Raw genomic sequence first — 17,997 nt, 5'->3', positions numbered from 1 at the left:
ATTCCATTCCACTGCGGTAGTCAATTAGCCAATAACCGGGCCACGGCCCGGTTCGTAAGAGCTTCCCTGCGTGTACTTTTTCTTCGTCTCCGCTGGCCTTTATTTTACCTCGATGTTTTATATCCATTTTTCTCTTCCTTTTTCCTAGAGGGAGCTCCCATCTCTCTCGCGTCCGTCGCATCCGAATCGCTGCCTGCCTACGCGAGAGGGGCGATCGATCTTTCTCATTCGACGTCTTTCTGGTACGATCCCTCGTTTGGATCTCTCGATCACCCTTTCCGTATCCGTCGCTAGAGATCCGTTCGATGCTTTGCCATGACAAGGTGTCTAGGAAATCTTGATTAGGGAGCTGCCGGATCTAGAAACCTGCTCTTGTTAACGAACTGACCAGTAAACTGCCTTGTTGGCTTTGCGTTGATGCTTCAAAGTGCTCGTGGATACCTAAATGCTCAAATTGTTCGTTGCTGATGGACGATCTTGGTTTCGTGGCTTGATGAGAGAGATTTTTTATTGTGATTATCTGTACATATGATAAATTTCGAGTCCAGAGAGTCTGCTAGAGGAATGAATGCGTCATTTTTGTTTGGATGGGCGAGGAGATAAAAAAAAAAAAAAAAAAACAAAGTCAGTTTGTTCCAGTCAAAGTAGCTTAATTTTATTTTTCTTCTTTTATGCTTCTGAAGTTTTGATTAATAATGCTAAGGTCATGGTAATATAAGCTTTTAACAGCACAGAACAGCAGCTATGGGATTGGATCCTTGCAGATGCAACTATGAGATCAAATACACTCACAAGTATATCTAACGTAATCTGCATCCAAAGGCAGATTATTTTCATGGATCCTCTTACAGTAGGTCTAGTTCACCCAGATGGTATCCTACCGTTGGGATATATTTTGTTTACAGTGGAATTGTTCTGGTTTATAGTTTAGCAAGATGAATTGTTATACTATATATGCATTTTATTAGTTAAATGTAGGTTCGGCAATCTTGATTGCTAGGTATCATTTTCTAATGAATACTAAGCAGAGAGCTAGTCTTCAGACTACAGGTGGGGCTGGGTAGTTTAAATTGGAAATTATTGGGCTGAGGTCTTGTTGTTTGAGGTGACATCAACAAATACTGCATGTTGCTAATGTGGATCATGTACACATTCCATGAGAAGAGCACAGGGAAAATTGTGTTATATCTATCAGCCATATGGTCCTCTCGTAGTCCAAAAGAAAAATTCATCGATTCCATGTGTAGAGCACAGACAAGTTAATGATTGACTGGAGATATATTTGCATCTGGATAGAAAATCCTTTACACACTTCTTATTGGATCAATCAACTACATGAAGTGTGGTCGCATCACTTCTGTGAATGACTTATCTTTCTCTTTCCCTTGCACATTGTTTGTAAAGGAAAAGAGAATGACAGATATGAAGCAAGTCACTTTTCCAAACAAAAAAGAAAAATTATTCTACTTTATTGTTTCAAATGATCACACAGCATTACCATATCTTTCTATGAATTTGTAACTAGGAGTGTGGATAGCGAAGTTGTTACAGAGGATAAGTAAAATTAGGCAACATGCTTAAGCTGAAGTTACAGCTGACAGTAGATGTTACAGTGGCTCTTTTTGCATGAGCTGAAGTTACAGCCGACAGTAGATGTTGCTGCTTGACATGAAAATAGGGTTTCAACAGATTACTTTGTTGTACACCTTAATAGGTCTTGATGGATCCCATAAATTTAAGGTATCCGTTAGATTGTTTGTTCTTTTCTGATCATGTTTTAAACTGGTTATATCTGATAAGTTTGCAACTCAAAGGGATTAATATGTGTTCATATCCTTGCATTAGCCCTTGACGTTCTTTATTAATTTAAGAGTCATAATTGTTAGCGAATGAATGCAGGAGAAGCATTCAGCGAACAATATTTTAGTTGGTTGTGCAAAGGCTTCTTTCAGGGGTCACCCTTAACTGCTCGATGTAGTACACAGGCAATTTCGGCTAGTTTGTGCCAATGTATTAGTCTATCTCTCCACAAGTTGTACATCCTTGTAATTATTTATTATTTTTGGTTTTGGAAGTTACAGGGAATTTAATATATTCTGATGGCTATGATTGATGAGCCACTGTACCCAATAGCTGTCCTGATAGATGAGTTAAAGAATGAAGATGTTCAGCTGCGGCTAAACTCCATCCGGAAACTTTCCACTATTGCACGAGCACTTGGCGAGGAGAGAACCAGAAAAGAATTAATTCCATTTCTTAGTGAAAACAATGATGATGATGATGAAGTTCTTCTTGCAATGGCAGAAGAGTTGGGCGTGTTTATTCCATATGTTGGTGGTGTCGAATATGCTCATGTTTTGCTTCCACCTTTGGAGATTTTGTGTAGTGTAGAGGAAACCTGTGTTAGGGACAAGGCTGTTGAGTCACTGTGTCGTATTGGAGCACAAATGAGAGAAAGCAGCTTGGTAGACTGGTTTGCTCCTTTGGTAAAGGTAAGATATAAATGTAGCATCTAAGGAACTGTTTATTTCCTTACAATATTTGATCAGAACCTGTTAATTATATCTTCTTTGTATTCAACTATTTGTTCTGAGTGTTGTATCATAATCTTCTGTTGGCATATTCTTAGCATTCATGAAAAATATCATGCAGAGAAAGACATATTTTCATAATATGCCTAGTAAAGATCTTCATTCTGTCTTCTTCTATTAGGATCCCATGGGATCATGAAAGTTGGAGAGAAACTTAATCCTAGTGCAATTGACATATCATAGTTGCACCTCTTTAAATGCATCTTTTCCCTTTGATACAGGTAGCAGCTTGAGGAAATTCACAAGTTGAGTTCTTGCCAGAATTTACAAATCCATTAACAGCTACCTTGGATGCTAAATTCTGTTAAGAGCTACATTAAAATAATTTATTTTACAAGTGGACATCTATTCTAGTGTGCAACCATTATATCCCATTCTTCTGAATAATGTTTGCATGTGCTTAGAAACACAAACTGTATATGCATGCAGAAGAGACACACATAAATATGTGAAGCCTTTTGTGCCACCATGCAATAGTCAAGCTGTCTAAACATATCCGCCAGATTTTCTGATCGCATGCTAATGACAGCTCCTGGTGCTATTGGCTTGTTTACTTTATCAATGTAGAAACCTATATTTCCTTATGCATATCGTTCCAGTATTTTTTTTTAGTTTCCTGTTTGGTTTTTGATACTGTGCCTTGGTACTTGCAGAGACTAGCAGCTGGTGAGTGGTTTACTTCCAGGGTCTCCTCATGCGGTCTCTTTCATATTGCTTATCCAAGTGCACCAGATCAGTTGAAGGCTGAACTAAGGTCCATGTACAGCCAGTTCTGCCAAGATGACATGCCTATGGTGAGACGAGCTGCTGCATTAAATTTAGGAAAATTTGCTGCTACAATAGAACCAAACCAATTGAAGACAGACATCTTGTCACTGTTTGAGGATCTAACACGAGATGGTAATCTTTTTCTACCATTATATTCTATGTTAAAGGGGTGTACCCGGTGCACGAGCCTTCCGCCAATGTGAATTCTGGGAAGGGTCAATATACACAGTTTTACTTTTAAATATATAAAGAGATTGTTTCTATGAATCAAACCCTAGTATCCCAGCAAATGAGCAACCTTACCATTGTACCAACATATTCTATGCTATTGTTATATTTCTTCCATGTGATCCGTTTCTTGTTTCCTTAGTTTCTATACTGAAGGATCCATTTTCGACTGTTTATTCGAACTTGGCTTGATTAGATTATGTGAATTGGCCACTTTGTTATTTATACTTCTCCAGAAGCACAGTTGCTTTGTCATTTGGGCAGTACAATTGAATATTGTCTTTCGTTTGTAAATTCAGATTTTGTATTTTTTTTATACAGTATATTCTTTTCTAAGTTTGTCATATCCCTTTTTCTTTCATAACTATCATCCTACTTGATTTTTCTATTAATAAGCTACTCCCATGAATTTGAATGATTCAGATCAAGATTCTGTACGCCTGTTGGCTGTTGAGGGTTGTGCAGCACTTGGAAAATTGCTGGAATCCCATGACTGTGTCGCATATATTCTTCCAGTCATTGTCAATTTCTCTCAGGTATGCTTGGCACATGTCATTCTTGTAATAGAAACTTTTGATGTTTCATTTAATTTCTCATCAAAGTACACAGACACTTACAGAAGAAAACCTTTAACTTTTCTGTTTTCTAATATGAAAAATGCAATTTTCTAATAATCTTTTTTTTTTCATTTGTAATGGATATCAGAATTTTGCTGACAGATATCCTACTGCTAATAGTTTTGATGCATTGGTTTGTGATCTGTCTGCTTAAATTTCTTGAACAGGATAAATCATGGCGTGTCCGCTATATGGTTGCAAATCAATTTTATGAGCTTTGTGAGGCTGTTGGCCCTGAAGCTACCAGGTTATACTTTTGTTATATTTGTATGAATTCTATGTTTCTTGATATGGAATTTGTTGTTGGCTCTCACGGTTAGAATGATGTCAAAGTAACTAAAATATGTGGTTTTCCCTATATTGCATTTCTCACTGACATTGAACTTTTTGGAGACATTCTGTTATCTCACTGGCTTTCCCTTCCCTTAATCAAGGACTGATTTGGTACCAGCATATGTTCGTCTTCTTCGTGATAATGAGGCTGAAGTGCGCATAGCAGCTGCTGGGAAGGTGACAAAGTTTTGCCATATTTCAAGCCCACAACTTGCAGTTCAGCATATTCTTCCTTGTGTAAAGGTGTGCTTTATGGATCTGCTGCCTGACTGAAAATTGCATTGAATTTCTTATCTTTCTTCTGTTGTTTCTTTCCTCATGTGAACTCTACTTTAAACAATGTGATGTATCCAGGACTTGTCATCAGATTCTTCACAGCATGTTCGCTCAGCTTTAGCTTCAGTCATCATGGGGATGGCACCTATCTTAGGAAAGGTATGACCATAATGCAAGCATGGATGGCATACAACTATAAGGAGGATGATTGAATCTCATAACCTCTTGCAGATCTTAGTAGATCATGATGCTTTTGAGTTACTCTTGTACCAGTCACAAGCAAGCAAAATTGTTTTGTAGAACTTGATTTTCCATAGGTGTGAGCCTTGGTGTCATGATAAAGCTGCTTCCTTTGCAATTTAGGTGATTAAGTTTCAAACCACAAAAATAATCTATTTGCTTGCAAGGGTAATGCTATGTGCATTATCCCTTCCTAGATCCTGTGTTGGTTGCAGACTTCTGTACTAGGGCTAACTTTTTTAGCTTGATTTTCCATATGTTTTTCAATTATCCAGTTTTTGTTGTACCAGCTATAATTGGTCAACACAATAATTTGTAAAGTTTTCCTTCTTCGTTATGCTACATTTTTCTTTATGGCTTAATTAGTGATTTCTTGCTTTACTTTGTTCATTTGTATCACTTTTGCTGCTATGTTTGTCCCTGCTGCTACAGTATGTGAGGGGAATGCAAATGCATAGCATGATTATTATTACCATAAATAATCATAACCAATAGAAAAATGCTTGCTTCAGGAGTTATTGTGAATTCCTATGCTGGTAAATTAAAGTAGATTCCCATCTGTTATTATATTTGTTAAGATGTCCTGTATTTATTCATTATTATTTCTCTTATTATATATATATATATATATATATATATATATATAAAGTGTTTTAAATTTTGTACAATTCTTGTTAATGCTCTTCTGGTAGGTTTATGTCATTATTTGTTTTTTTATCATGGAGAGTTATAAACTAACAGTTATTTTTCATCTGTTGGTAGTGCACAATTGCACATGCTGTGGTGTAATATTAGGTCTACTGTTTTTTTGGGGGTTAGTGTTAGTCATCTGTTGTTCATGGAGTAAAGGTAGACCAATTATTTGATATGTTTTCAGACCTTTCACTTTTATTGAAGTTAACAGCTAAAATATCCACAAAACAATCTTTTAGTAGCTTCTTTCTAGTTACTTTTTCTACATTATAGTTCAAGGCTTCAAGCATCTTATTATGCTCGAGTTATCCAATGTCCACATGAAATGAACTGCTTGCATCAAGATAATTGCAAGTCAGTATATTTGAAGGAATAAAATGATAAGGTTTTATTTGTAAGCTATAAGATGTGTTTAAATACTGGTATGCATTATTAGAGTACTATGTCTGATATTTTATGTTCTGTAACTTGTCAAATGGTACAGCTTTAGGTTCTTTTTCACCCTTATTATGGCTTATTGGCAAGCTTACCAGAGTTTCCTTTTTTTCCCGTAGGATGCAACTATAGAACAACTTCTTCCAATTTTTCTTTCCCTCCTAAAAGATGAGTTTCCAGATGTTCGACTCAATATAATTAGCAAACTTGATCAAGTAAATCAGGTATGGTTTTCTTTGTGATGTAAATGCAATTACATCCTCATCCTGCTGTTCTACTTATTATTCATGCAATTTCATATGCTTGGCATACCTACTCATGCCTAAACATATTTCTTTACTAAACGTGGTACACTAGTGCATTTTTCTGATATGTTGTTTGTTAATATCTACTGCAAGTCCCTTATTATGGTATTGGCATGAAAAACTCTCCAGAGTCTTTGTTATCATCAACTTAATTTATCTTATTTGCAGTCTATTTTGTGCTTTTGTTTTAATGTTGATATGCAACAGAATAACTTCAAATGTGATTTTAGTTGTATTTTTCTTAGACCTGAGAAATCTATTTGGTATCTTGATGTATATTTAGTTGGCAAAGGTCTGCTTACATGATTAAATGATTGTAATGAAATTGATTTTTCCTACTTCACTGACCTAACCAGATTTAATATGCACCAGAGTACCTTGTTATGGTGCGCGCGCGCACACACACACACACACACACAAACATATATATATATATATATATATATATATATATATATATATATATATATATATATATATATATATATATATATATATAATGTCTGTTCATGGATCATGGATGGAATAGTCAAGTGAATGTCAATTAAATTCAACATCTACCACCTACATATCTGTGCTTGGTTGCTTCAATTTTGGAATGAAACATTTTAGACGAAGTTGCTATGATATATATAATAACTAACCATTTACTATGATAAAAGAATCAAATATTACTGTTATGAGGAAAGTAAGTATGTTGATATCAGAATCCATATGTCAGTACTTCCAATACGGTCTGTCACGGACTTAGCTGGAATTCCCTAAGTCGTGAGGCACCCTTGCGATCAAGATGCAAACTTAGCTTGAGTTGCCAAAGTCGCGATGCACCCTTGCACCAAATTCTCGAACTTAGCTGGGATTGCCTAAGTCTCGAGGAGTCCTTGGGACATATGCATCCGCAAAGGTTCAGCCGAGCTGCAACCTCGTACAGGTCCCGAAGGACTTGTAAAACAGTAAGTTGATTAGATTGAAAACGAGCGACGGACAAGTCTTGACGTCTCGCAAAGAGGGAAGCTTTACAAGCAATTCAGCAAGCACCTTACGTGCACAAGAGAAAAGAGAGGAAGGAGGAAAACAAGGACTTTAGAAGGTAGAACGAATAGTTGCAAGTCCACAAACAATTGCTCACCGGGTGTTGGGCGCGAAGGCAAGTTCTCGTCAAGAAAACGTGTGATCTTGTGAAGATTGTTCAACGCCTGACAATATACCGAAGCCCCATCCAACCCTGTGCCACCAGGGGGGTTCCAGGGTGCTGAGATGGCTGACATTTCGCGCGCTGCAGCAGGCTGCAGAAAATAACCTGCGGCACGCGAAAACGAAGCCATTTTGGGGCTTTTTGGCCCAGCGCGGTGAGCGGTCGCACTGTGCACTGCAACTTGTATGAACATGTATTTTTACAAACAAAAATACACAAAACCAAGGCAAAACAGGCTGCCATTTCTCTGTTCAAGCATGCAAAAACGACGAACAGTTCATTGAACGAAGTTGTTGCGAGTGTGCGACGACTGTTCGTGACAGGTCGGCAAGACGCATGTTGATACCTTTCTGGCATGGTATGTCTTGAACCATACTAACACATGTACGATAATCCTTTGAAAAGAGTATAGGTAGGTGTAAGAATATGAAAATTTTATTCAATTGTGGGAAGGTGTTTGTTCTTGTTGTCAGAAAATGTATTTGGCATGAAATAAGGCATTGAATTTTCACTTCTTTTGAGATGTTGGTATTATTTCTCCTTTAATGAATTTTTGTTGCTATATTGATGTAACTAACAAATGTTTTAATTCTGAACTTCTACTGATGCTATGCAGCATGCATTTTGTATCATGAGTAGTGTCAACCAGATATAATCTGTATGTGGTGTCCTTGTAGTAACTAGTTGGTTTTTCTGATTGTCCTAGAATCTGGGTTCAAACTGGTTGCAGGTTATTGGAATTGATTTGCTGTCACAGTCACTCTTACCTGCCATCGTAGAGCTTGCAGAGGATAGACATTGGCGAGTTCGACTTGCCATAATTGAATATATCCCTTTACTGGCAAGTCAACTAGGTGTTGGCTTTTTCGATGATAAACTTGGTTCCCTTTGCATGCAATGGTTGGAAGATAAGGTATTCAAGTTCTATTTTGATCACTTACGACAGTCAGTTACATTGCTTCTTGCAAACTCTTTCTACCTACGGTTATTGCATGGATATACTTGATCTTTAGGTCTTTAAATATGATATATCATTCTAACTTATTTCTAAGAAAGTGCTGGTTAGAAAGGTATCATTATCAATTGGTTAAAATAAACTTATAAGCAAACTGCAGGTCTTCTCCATCAGGGATGCAGCTGCGAATAACTTGAAACTTCTTGCAGAAGAGTTCGGTCCAGAATGGGCAATGCAGCACATAATTCCACAGGTTTGCTTCTGATTGTTAAGTCTTGATATACAAGGATTGCATGTGCCAGCCACCTGTGTCGGCTGGCATGGTATTTATGACACTTGGACAGTGAGCTGATAAAATGCTCATGGTGACTGGCACACCTCTTTCCAGTCCATGATCATGGACTGATATATTGCCTGAACATGCTGGAAACCTGAAAACCTATGCTGTATAAATATTGCTCCTCTTTGATGATCTTTGTATCCACAGTCATTCCCCTCACTCATCCAAGTGTCATATATGCATCATTCGATTATTATGATTTTGCAAAGGGAAAAATTGGAATGTTGTCAACATATTTGTGAATTATTGAGTGGGATTCACTGGTTTCCACTGTGGCAAGTAATGCTCTACCCTGCAAAGGACAAATAATTTGCAAGCGTTCTTCTTTAACAAATGCAACATAGAATTTTGAATATATAAAAGGCTAAATAGTGACTAGAGACAAATTTTCTTGCATTGTACTGCACTTGATTCGTTCCACTTAGCAGAAATGAGCTTATTGTATAAAACACCACCAAAAAGGTTTTACAAATTGATTCATAGTTCCAGTCTCCTCCCATTTTTTTATAATCAATCTTTGCTTTTCCAAAACCTAATTCTCTTTTGAGCTGTGCTTGACTATGCTTTGTTACCAGAATGTCACGGCACTAGTTTTTTATTCTGTGTCCTGAGACTTGATCTTTATCAAAGCTCAAATTTTATGAGCTTGCATGGGACAGGCCAGAGGTAATTAGCTTTTTCATTGGTCAATTTTATAGGAACTTACATTTTGCTCTATCCATGGGAGTTCCTGTAACATGGGAGATGAGCAATTAAGATCATGTTTAAACCAACCTAAAGCAGACCTTTTGTTTTAATTTAGATTTTGAAATCTGCAAAACATATTTTTATTATTATGTCATTACAAACTTCAAAGCTGTCTCTAATTCCAAAGTCATTAGTCTGATATTGAGAAATCAGAATCACTGCATTCTAAATGTTGTCATTCAGAAAATGTTACTCGTGAAGTGGAACGATGCTAGAGGAATAAGCATGAACATTTTTGTGAAGGAGAGACGTCACAGGGTCTGAAATAAAGGAAATCTGTGATCTGAAAAGTAAGCATGGTTATTTTCTTTGCAGGTGCTAGAGAAGATCAATAATCCACATTACTTGTATCGTATGACCATTCTACAAGCAATATCTCTGATAGCCCCTGTCATGGGTGCTGATATCACATGTCAAAAGCTTTTGCCTGTAGTGATTGCCTTCTCGAAGGACAGGTAAATTCAACATTTTTTTTCAGTCCATTTATCATGTACAGCCATTTAAATTTTTTTTGGAAAATTCTGATCAACAGGGTACCCAACATCAAATTCAATGTTGCAAAGGTTTTACAGTTGCTTATACCCATAGTTGACCAATCTGTGAGTAGTAGCTTCACACGGCTTTGTTATTCCATGCCAATCTTCGATCCTTCTGGTGCATTGCGATTTCACTTGACTCTGCTCAAAATCCTATTGCAGGTGGTGGAGAAAACAATTCGGCCGTGTCTGGTTGATCTCGGTGAGGATCCAGATGTGGATGTAAGATATTTTGCAGGCCAAGCACTACAAGCTTGTGATCAAGTTATGATGTCCAGCTAGGAAGGCAGTCTATTAATCCAATCTGTGTCAGCTAATGCTTCCAGGGAGACCAAATCCTTTTCATCCACCTTATACGCCTCGCAATCCCGTGTTTTTCTAGGTTATATATAGTTCAATTGTGAGCATAGGAATTTTAATATTATTTTCTTTGCGATTGTCTAAGCTGTATTTCTTATAGATGGAGATTTATTTGTTGCCTTTTTGTGTATCTGTCTAAAATGTTTCTAATTTCCTGTTGGAAACTAATAATCCAACAGGGCCATATTTGAAGATTTTGATGTCATCTCATCCTTCATATCATACATTCAAGATTACCTAAGATGGTATGATCATCCAAATTAAGCAATATCGTACCATATCGGTGTTTCGAGATTGACTCGGTACGATACGATACCGGTGTTTCGAGAGGTACATCATGGTGTATCGAGCGATACATTCTGATGTATCTAATTATTTTATAATTTTTTTATATTGTAATACTGTTACAGTATAGTACTGTAGCATTATAGCAGTGGTATAATGTAATATTGTAATACTGTAGTGATATCGAGCGGTCTACGTATCGATATATCATCGGACCAGTACTTATCGCTCGTATGCATACCTAGATCCAAATATGCTTCTATATTTGTGGCCCAGCGAGGCTTCATACGTCTTAGTTCAGCTCGTGCGACTATCTACAAATGCTCTACTTGTTCGAACTGTATGTCGTGTAATACTTGACAGGAAATATTCTATGATAAATGACAGGAAATTATAATGAACCCAAGAAAATTAAACTTGCGGTCTTGTTTGCAGCAAATATGTGATCTAAAGAAATATTAATATAAAACTGGGCCCCATTGGAGGTGGAAGTGCTGACGTGAGAAGCGCGACGAAAACAGCCTTCCTTATGAACTCTGCTTTCAGCTACCGCTCCAGTAGCGGACAACGAGGACTAAATGAATCGTATAAATATGTTCTTAATTTGCTCACGTCGCCCGCCGTCGGGGGTTTCTCTTCAGAGTACGACGGCGTCGGTTCACGATTTGGTAATTAAAGTCGCATGTAGAACCTACCCGGAGCATTGAATCCATGCTTCGTCTTGCGTGTCTGCCATCGAGTAGGAGGCATGTCGTCGACGTCGATGCCGGTCTTCGGAAACAGCATGGGGATTTTGTTTGGCTGGTCGCAAGCGTCTGATTGATCCTCGATGGCCTCTGAGGGCATTTAGTTTGTCCTGTGGATTACTCCAACTCTTAAGGGCATTTAGTTTGTCTTGTGTAGCTTCTTCATCCACACCACCGTGGTTATAACTCATGGCCTCCCTCCTCCGCAACGCCACACTCTCTCTCTCTCTGTCTCTCTCTCAGAGTTCCCATCCCACCGCTGGAATTATAGTAGCATTTCACAATGCAGCGAGCTCTTCCTCTCGTCGCCGCTTCACTGCTGATGTTGGCCGCAGCCACAGCGCCGGTGGCGCAAGGTCACAACATAACCAAGATCCTGGCGGAGCACCTTGAGTTCTCCACGTTCAACCACTACCTCACAGTCACCCACCTGGCCGCTGAGATCAACCGCCGGCTCACCATCACCGTGCTGGTCGTCGGGAACTCCGGCATGGCCGACCTACTCGCCAGGCACCTTTCCCTCCTCACCCTCCGCAACGTCCTCTCCCTCCATATCCTCACCGACTACTACGGCGCCAAGAAGCTCCATCAGCTCACCGGCGGTTCCACCCTGGCCTCCTCCGTCTTCCAGTCCTCCGGCCACGCCCCCGGCACCACCGGCTACATCAACATCACCGACCACCGCGCCGGAAAGGTCACCTTCAGTGCTGAGGACGACGGCGGCGCCCCGCCTGTTGACTTCGTCAAGTCCGTGAAGGAGATGCCCTACAACATTTCCGTGCTGCAGGTGAGCACCATCCTTAGCTCTCCCGAGGCAGAGGCCCCCGTGGCGGCGCCCGCCCCCGTTAACCTCACCGAGCTCATGAGTAAGAAGGGCTGCAAGGCCTTCGCCGACCTGCTCCTCGCTCGCCCGGACATCCTCCAGACCTTCCAGGACAACCTCGACAGCGGGCTCACCGTCTTCTGCCCCGTTGACGCCGCCGTCAAGGCCTTCGCCGCCAAGTACAAGAACCTCACCGCTGACGGCAAGGCTTCCCTCCTCCTCTACCACGGCGTGCCCGTGTACTACTCCCCCCAGCTCCTCAAGTCCAACAACGGCGTCGTCAACACCCTCGCCACCGACGGCTCCAACAAGAACTTCAACTACACCGTGCAGAACGACGGCACGGACGTCACGCTCGAGACCCGCGTCGTCACCGCCACCATCACCTCCACCCTCATCGACCAGGACCCTGACGCCGTCTACGCCGTCGACAAGGTCCTCGAGCCCCGTGAACTGTTCAAGGTCGCAGAGGTCGTCGACGCCCCTGCCCCAGCCCCCGCCGGCTCCAACAAGTCCAAGCACGCGTCGCCGCCAGCCCCAGCCGGCCCCGACGAGGCGCCCGCTGACCAGGCTACGTTCGCAAACTCAGCCTTCAGGACCACCGCCGTCGGCCGGTGGCTCGAGCCCACCGCCGCTGCTCTCGCGGCGTCCTTCCTCGTCGTCGTCTAATTAGCTACCCCGTTTCTCTCTCTTTTTTTCCCCCTATTTTCTAATTTCCATTATTAAATTTTTCTTCTTTTTTCTCTTCCGATGTTTTAGTTTAATGCTTTGGGATGGATGAATAGTTAAGGAGGAGAGATATTTTATATATATATATATATATATATATATATATATATATATATATATATATATATATATTATATAATACGGAGTCTCTCTCTTCCCTCGATGGGTTTGTCCCGTGCGTTGTGCCTGCTTTGACCCAATCATATTATTATATGGACTTTGGACTCTGTGTGTGTCTGTGTGCGCGCGCGCGTTTACTCTCTTCACTGCCAAGTCTTGTTTTTATATCAGGAAAAATAAATATCATATTGAAAGGGAAGCGTGCCTTTTTGCTGCAAGTGAGGGTCATGGCGTCCGCATGGAGCGCCTATGCAAAGCCAGACACATCTATTTCCGCGGGGACTTGTACCCAAGTCAACTTGCAAGGATGGAGGAGTGCTTTTGTACCCACTGTGTCAAGCATTTGATCGAACACCCTGAGGACTAGATAAAAGAAGCAACAGTGTCGGTTCACATATTGTGTGCGTCTGTGTATAGAAAGAGGGAGACGGCAATACAACCGATTTGCTGCTGCTGCTCGCCCCGACCCGCCCCTATTACTTTGACGATCTCTGTCACTGGCGACTCGGAGTCGCATCTGCAAAACGAGTCATTGGTCTAGTGATGTCGTGGAGATCGGGTGGCGACCGGAGCTGATCCACGTCTAGAGTTTGAGCACTATGTGCTCGATGAAATGCCCCGGTGCGGGTACATTACACGTCTCCCCTTCCATCTCAATTAAAATCTCCTTGAAATCTCCTGGCGAGACAATGTGGATTGGAGCGAGCAGGAGACCGTTCGCCTAGTGCGTCTTCGAAAGTGGAGGACCGGTCGAGCTGTTCCACATTTAGAATTTGAGCACCAAGTGCTCGATGAAATGCACCGGTTGCCGGCGCATTACACGACTCCCCTTCCATCTCAATTAACATCTCCGCGAAATCTCCTGCAATGTGGATCGGAGCGGGCAGGAGAGGTGCAGCCTGTTTGCTCCGCAGAATCAATGTTTCTCCGAGCCAGACGGCCATGCTCCATGGTATCCTACAGCTGATTCCTCTTCCCTTTTGCTTTTGGTACTTGTTGGTTTTGTGTCGTTATGTTGATTCGGTAATACTGATGCAAAGTACGTCTTCTGGCTACAATTTTGTTGATTGGCTAAAATCTCACGATGCTTATTCGTTACCTGTGCAACAGGAATGTCTACTGCAACAAGGAGAAATTGCGCGGCAAATTTCATGCTTGAAGAACTTGAAGATGTTGGTGAGAGTATGAGCCAAACAAAGAGCTCGGTGATGTCTCTGGCAAAGAGCTTAGCTTGCCTCCCTGACGAATTCCTTGCCTCCAAAGAGAAGAGGCCATTGACTCGGATGGAGCACAAGCGCCATATCGAACTTGGCATTAAGAAGAGGGTGAAAGCACAGTACTCCAATGGAAAATATCACGGGCTAATGAGTAAAGTCGTTGCTAATGCTGACACCCTCCATGACTCCTATGATATGATTAGACTCAACTCTAATATCATGTTGACATCGAAGAAGGACGATATTTGTTTCAGCTCTTTAGCAGAACAGCTAGCAAGTGGGGAGTTTGAAGTGCAATCAAACGCTTTGTCGATCGCAGCAAAGACTAAGTGTAAAGATTGCTTGGTCCTTCCTAAGCTGAAGCTGAGAATTGTGCAAGAGGCAATAAGATTGGTGCTAGAGGTGGTTTACAGACCACATTTCTCCAAAATATCCCATGGTTGTCGTAGTGGAAGAGGGCAGATATCAGCTTTGAATTACGTCGGCAAAGAAATCGGTGTACGTGATTGGTGGTTTAGATTGTTCATCAATAAGGAGGCTGATCAGAGAGTTCTCTCTAAGCTTATGTCTGAAATGAAGGACAAGATCGAGGATTCCGAGCTATTGAGTTTCATCCAGAGCATGTTCGATGCTAGAGTGCTGAATCTTGTTTTCGGAAGCTTCCCCAAGGGCCATGGTCTTCCTCAGGAGGGAGTTCTCTCACCTATTCTGATGAACATATATCTGGACAACTTCGATCATGAAGTGTTTGGGATGTGCATGAGATACGAGGGGCTTGGTACAGAAACTGGTGACAGGAAAGATGCCCAAAGCTCAAAACTGCGCAGTTGGATACGAAAACAAATTAAAGAGAGCGACGATAAAAGTGTTGACCAAGTGAATGATGGTGCAGGGACAAGAATTTCTGCTTGCAGATACATGGATGAAATCTTTGTTGCAGTTTCAGGTTCGAAAGATACTGCAATGAAAATAAAGGCTGAGATTGTGAGTTATCTAAAGAACACACTTAATTTAGATGTAGAAGATCGGATGGATCTTTCAGCAATTAGAGAGAATTCTCACGGGATTCAGTTTGTTGGGACAGTGGTCAGGCTGACCACTCCAGCAAGTGCTGAACTGAGGGCAGTTCACAAATTGAAGGACAAGGTCAGGCTTTTTGCTTCTCAGAAGCAGGAAATCTGGGACGCTATGACACTTCGAATCGGTAAGAAGTGGCTGGCATATGGTTTGAGGAGGATCAAAGAATCGGAGATCGAGCAGCTTGGTCTTAGCACTCCATTGCTGGATCACATCTCCCAATTTCGTAAGGATGGCATGAAAACAGATCATTGGTTCAAGTCCTTGCTCAAGATCTGGATGCAGGATGTGAATGCAAAGATTGAATCTAGCGAGGAGGTACTTCTTTCCAAGTACATTGCAGAACCGGCATTGCCACAAGATCTGCGCGATGCATTTTACGATTTCCAGAAGCAAGCCAACGAGTATGTTTCCTCAGAGACGGCTGCCATTGTTGAGCTTTTGCACCGTCCTTGCTCACACCCTAAACCTTCCACTCAGGGAGCAGTCACCAGATTGGAAGCTCCCATGAACTCCATAAAGAGAAGTCTTCATCGATACGGTCTGATCAACCTCGAAGGCTTCCCAAGGCATGTATGCATGCTCATGTTACAAGATGATGAACTAATCATCAGCTGGTTCGCAGGTCTAGTTCGGCGGTGGCTGAAATGGTATTCCAAGCTCGATAATTTCGGAGATATTAAGCTCTTGATGGTGGAATGTGTCAGAAAATCTTGCATTCGGACTCTGGCAGCAAAGCACCGGATGCATGAAGTTTTGGTCGAGAAGAAGTTCGAGTTGGAGCAGCATGGGATCCCGTTGACAGAAGACATGGATACCGATAACACAGTGATGGAATCTGATGACGATGAATCTTTGATGTTTGGGATCTCTGGTAGCGGATTGTGTCTTCTATCATTGTCCAGAGTGAAAGTCCCAGCTCGGGTGTTCAACTGCTTTGTTATGGGATGCACCATGGCATCTCCGAGTATGTACACCCTTCATGTCAAGGAGAGGCAAAGGTTTCCGGGATGGAGGACTGGATTCGCAACATCAATTCATCCTAGTTTGCATGGAAGACGTATTGGCTTGTGCAGTCAGCACGTCAAAGATTTGTATTTAGGAAACATATCACTTCAAAATGTTGAGTTTGGTGCTCTGAGTAGATAGAAGCCCTCTGGATTTCGGATTTTCGGAATTCTTAGGGTTGTTTGCTCAAAGATGTTCGAGTTGATCAGCAAAGTACAACACCAGTAGCAGGGCACAGGATGGGACCATCAGATTAGACCAGTTCGGATTGTTATTGTTATCCTCATCAGCATGTTAATCTTTCCATCCCTACTATTGACAAAGAAGCTCTACCCATAGCAAGAAATCCTTAGCCAAGGCTCATCCTTTGGCATCAAGCCTCTAAACCCCTCTGTCATCATCAAATTTATATATGATTTTTTTTATTTCTGGCAAAATGAGTCATCTCAACAATCTCAACGAGGATCACAAATCCAGTGACAGTATATTTATGGACTCAAAATTACAAGGACCTGTCCATGCAACAGTATACTCGACTTCAGGAACACCAGCATCTATGGAAATGCAGGATATACTCTATTGCTGGACAAAATAAATATCCCTGTTCTGGAAAGAAGAAAGACTGAAGCGGCAAGAATGTGAAATTTCCATCTAAGTGGGTAGAACAGATGGAAAGGAAAATGGGGTCACTGACCATTGGGTCATTAGATAAAATTGACTACTCACTGCATGAGAGATTTCAATCTGTGGATTAGATAATTTGACTGTCAACTAATTCGTAAAACTCAAAAAACTTAAATATGGACATCTTATATGGAGACCAATCCAAAGAAAAGAATTCTCCACAGATTTGTGCAACAAAAAATCCATGAGAGCAGCGATGTTACCCCTTCTTTTCTTGGCCCAGTTTTACCAGCAGCAGTAGGGCCAACAAATAACAAGTCTAGCAAAAAAGCAAGTAGAAGGCCTTCAGCTTGTTCGGGTTTCATGAAAATAAACAGACAAATCAAATTTTGAAACAGAGAATCTGGAATTGATCCCACATAATCAACAAAGGAAGTTAATGAACCATTCTTTCAAGTCAAAAAAATCCTTCAGCCAAACAATGGAAAGTTGAGCAAAAACTCATGCCAAGAACCAAATAGCGAGAACAATATTAAACCTGGAGTCCTCCACAAAAGACCAGCAGCATTTTAATTTCTTTCTTAAAGAGAAGCTTTCTCAAGCTCAAATTATTAGCAAAGGAATATATAAGAAAAGAAAACATTTTAAGCATTGTAATCCATATTGACCATGAAAAAGATGATAACAGCTCCAATTAGTTGAAGTTTTAGTTCTGTCTGACCTTCAGCATTGCAGATCAGCAACTATTC

General features: G+C 40.9%; 3 protein-coding genes across 7 annotated transcripts; all 3 read left to right on the top strand.

The window, feature by feature from the left end:
- Positions 1-30: 30 nt before the first annotated feature.
- Positions 31-10,811, top strand: LOC103981635 (serine/threonine-protein phosphatase 2A 65 kDa regulatory subunit A beta isoform). Of its 5 annotated transcripts, none has more exons than XM_018825486.2 (14): positions 31-242; positions 1,900-1,974; positions 2,076-2,492; positions 3,245-3,491; positions 4,011-4,123; positions 4,372-4,451; positions 4,639-4,780; positions 4,892-4,972; positions 6,301-6,405; positions 8,412-8,594; positions 8,797-8,889; positions 10,039-10,178; positions 10,256-10,322; positions 10,422-10,811. In XM_018825486.2, the coding sequence occupies exons 3-14, from the start codon at positions 2,100-2,102 to the stop codon at positions 10,539-10,541; spliced, it is 1,764 nt and encodes a 587-aa protein (XP_018681031.2). In that variant the 5' UTR covers positions 31-242; positions 1,900-1,974; positions 2,076-2,099; the 3' UTR covers positions 10,542-10,811. The 5 variants fall into 5 exon arrangements, with proteins under 5 accessions (XP_018681031.2, XP_018681032.2, XP_065018562.1 ...); XM_018825487.2 differs by having other exon boundaries at positions 1,900-1,985; positions 2,082-2,492; XM_065162490.1 differs by having other exon boundaries at positions 1,900-1,985.
- A 944-nt stretch (positions 10,812-11,755) lies between these two features.
- Positions 11,756-13,288, top strand: LOC135672385 (fasciclin-like arabinogalactan protein 2). Its single transcript, XM_065180856.1, has one exon. It carries the CDS (start codon positions 11,934-11,936, stop codon positions 13,140-13,142), a length of 1,209 nt encoding a protein of 402 aa, XP_065036928.1. The 5' UTR covers positions 11,756-11,933; the 3' UTR covers positions 13,143-13,288.
- Positions 13,289-13,579: 291 nt separating this feature from the next.
- LOC103980993 (nuclear intron maturase 4, mitochondrial) lies at positions 13,580-16,815 on the top strand. The gene is made up of 2 exons (XM_009397557.3): positions 13,580-14,274; positions 14,433-16,815. The coding sequence occupies exons 1-2, from the start codon at positions 14,190-14,192 to the stop codon at positions 16,763-16,765; spliced, it is 2,418 nt and encodes an 805-aa protein (XP_009395832.2). The 5' UTR covers positions 13,580-14,189; the 3' UTR covers positions 16,766-16,815.
- The last annotated feature ends 1,182 nt before the right edge of the window (positions 16,816-17,997 follow it).

Source organism: Musa acuminata, chromosome BXJ1-4 (assembly GCF_036884655.1).
Source record: "Musa acuminata AAA Group cultivar baxijiao chromosome BXJ1-4, Cavendish_Baxijiao_AAA, whole genome shotgun sequence".
Lineage (NCBI taxonomy): Eukaryota > Viridiplantae > Streptophyta > Magnoliopsida > Zingiberales > Musaceae > Musa > Musa acuminata.
This window is presented reverse-complemented; position numbering and strand designations above follow the sequence as displayed.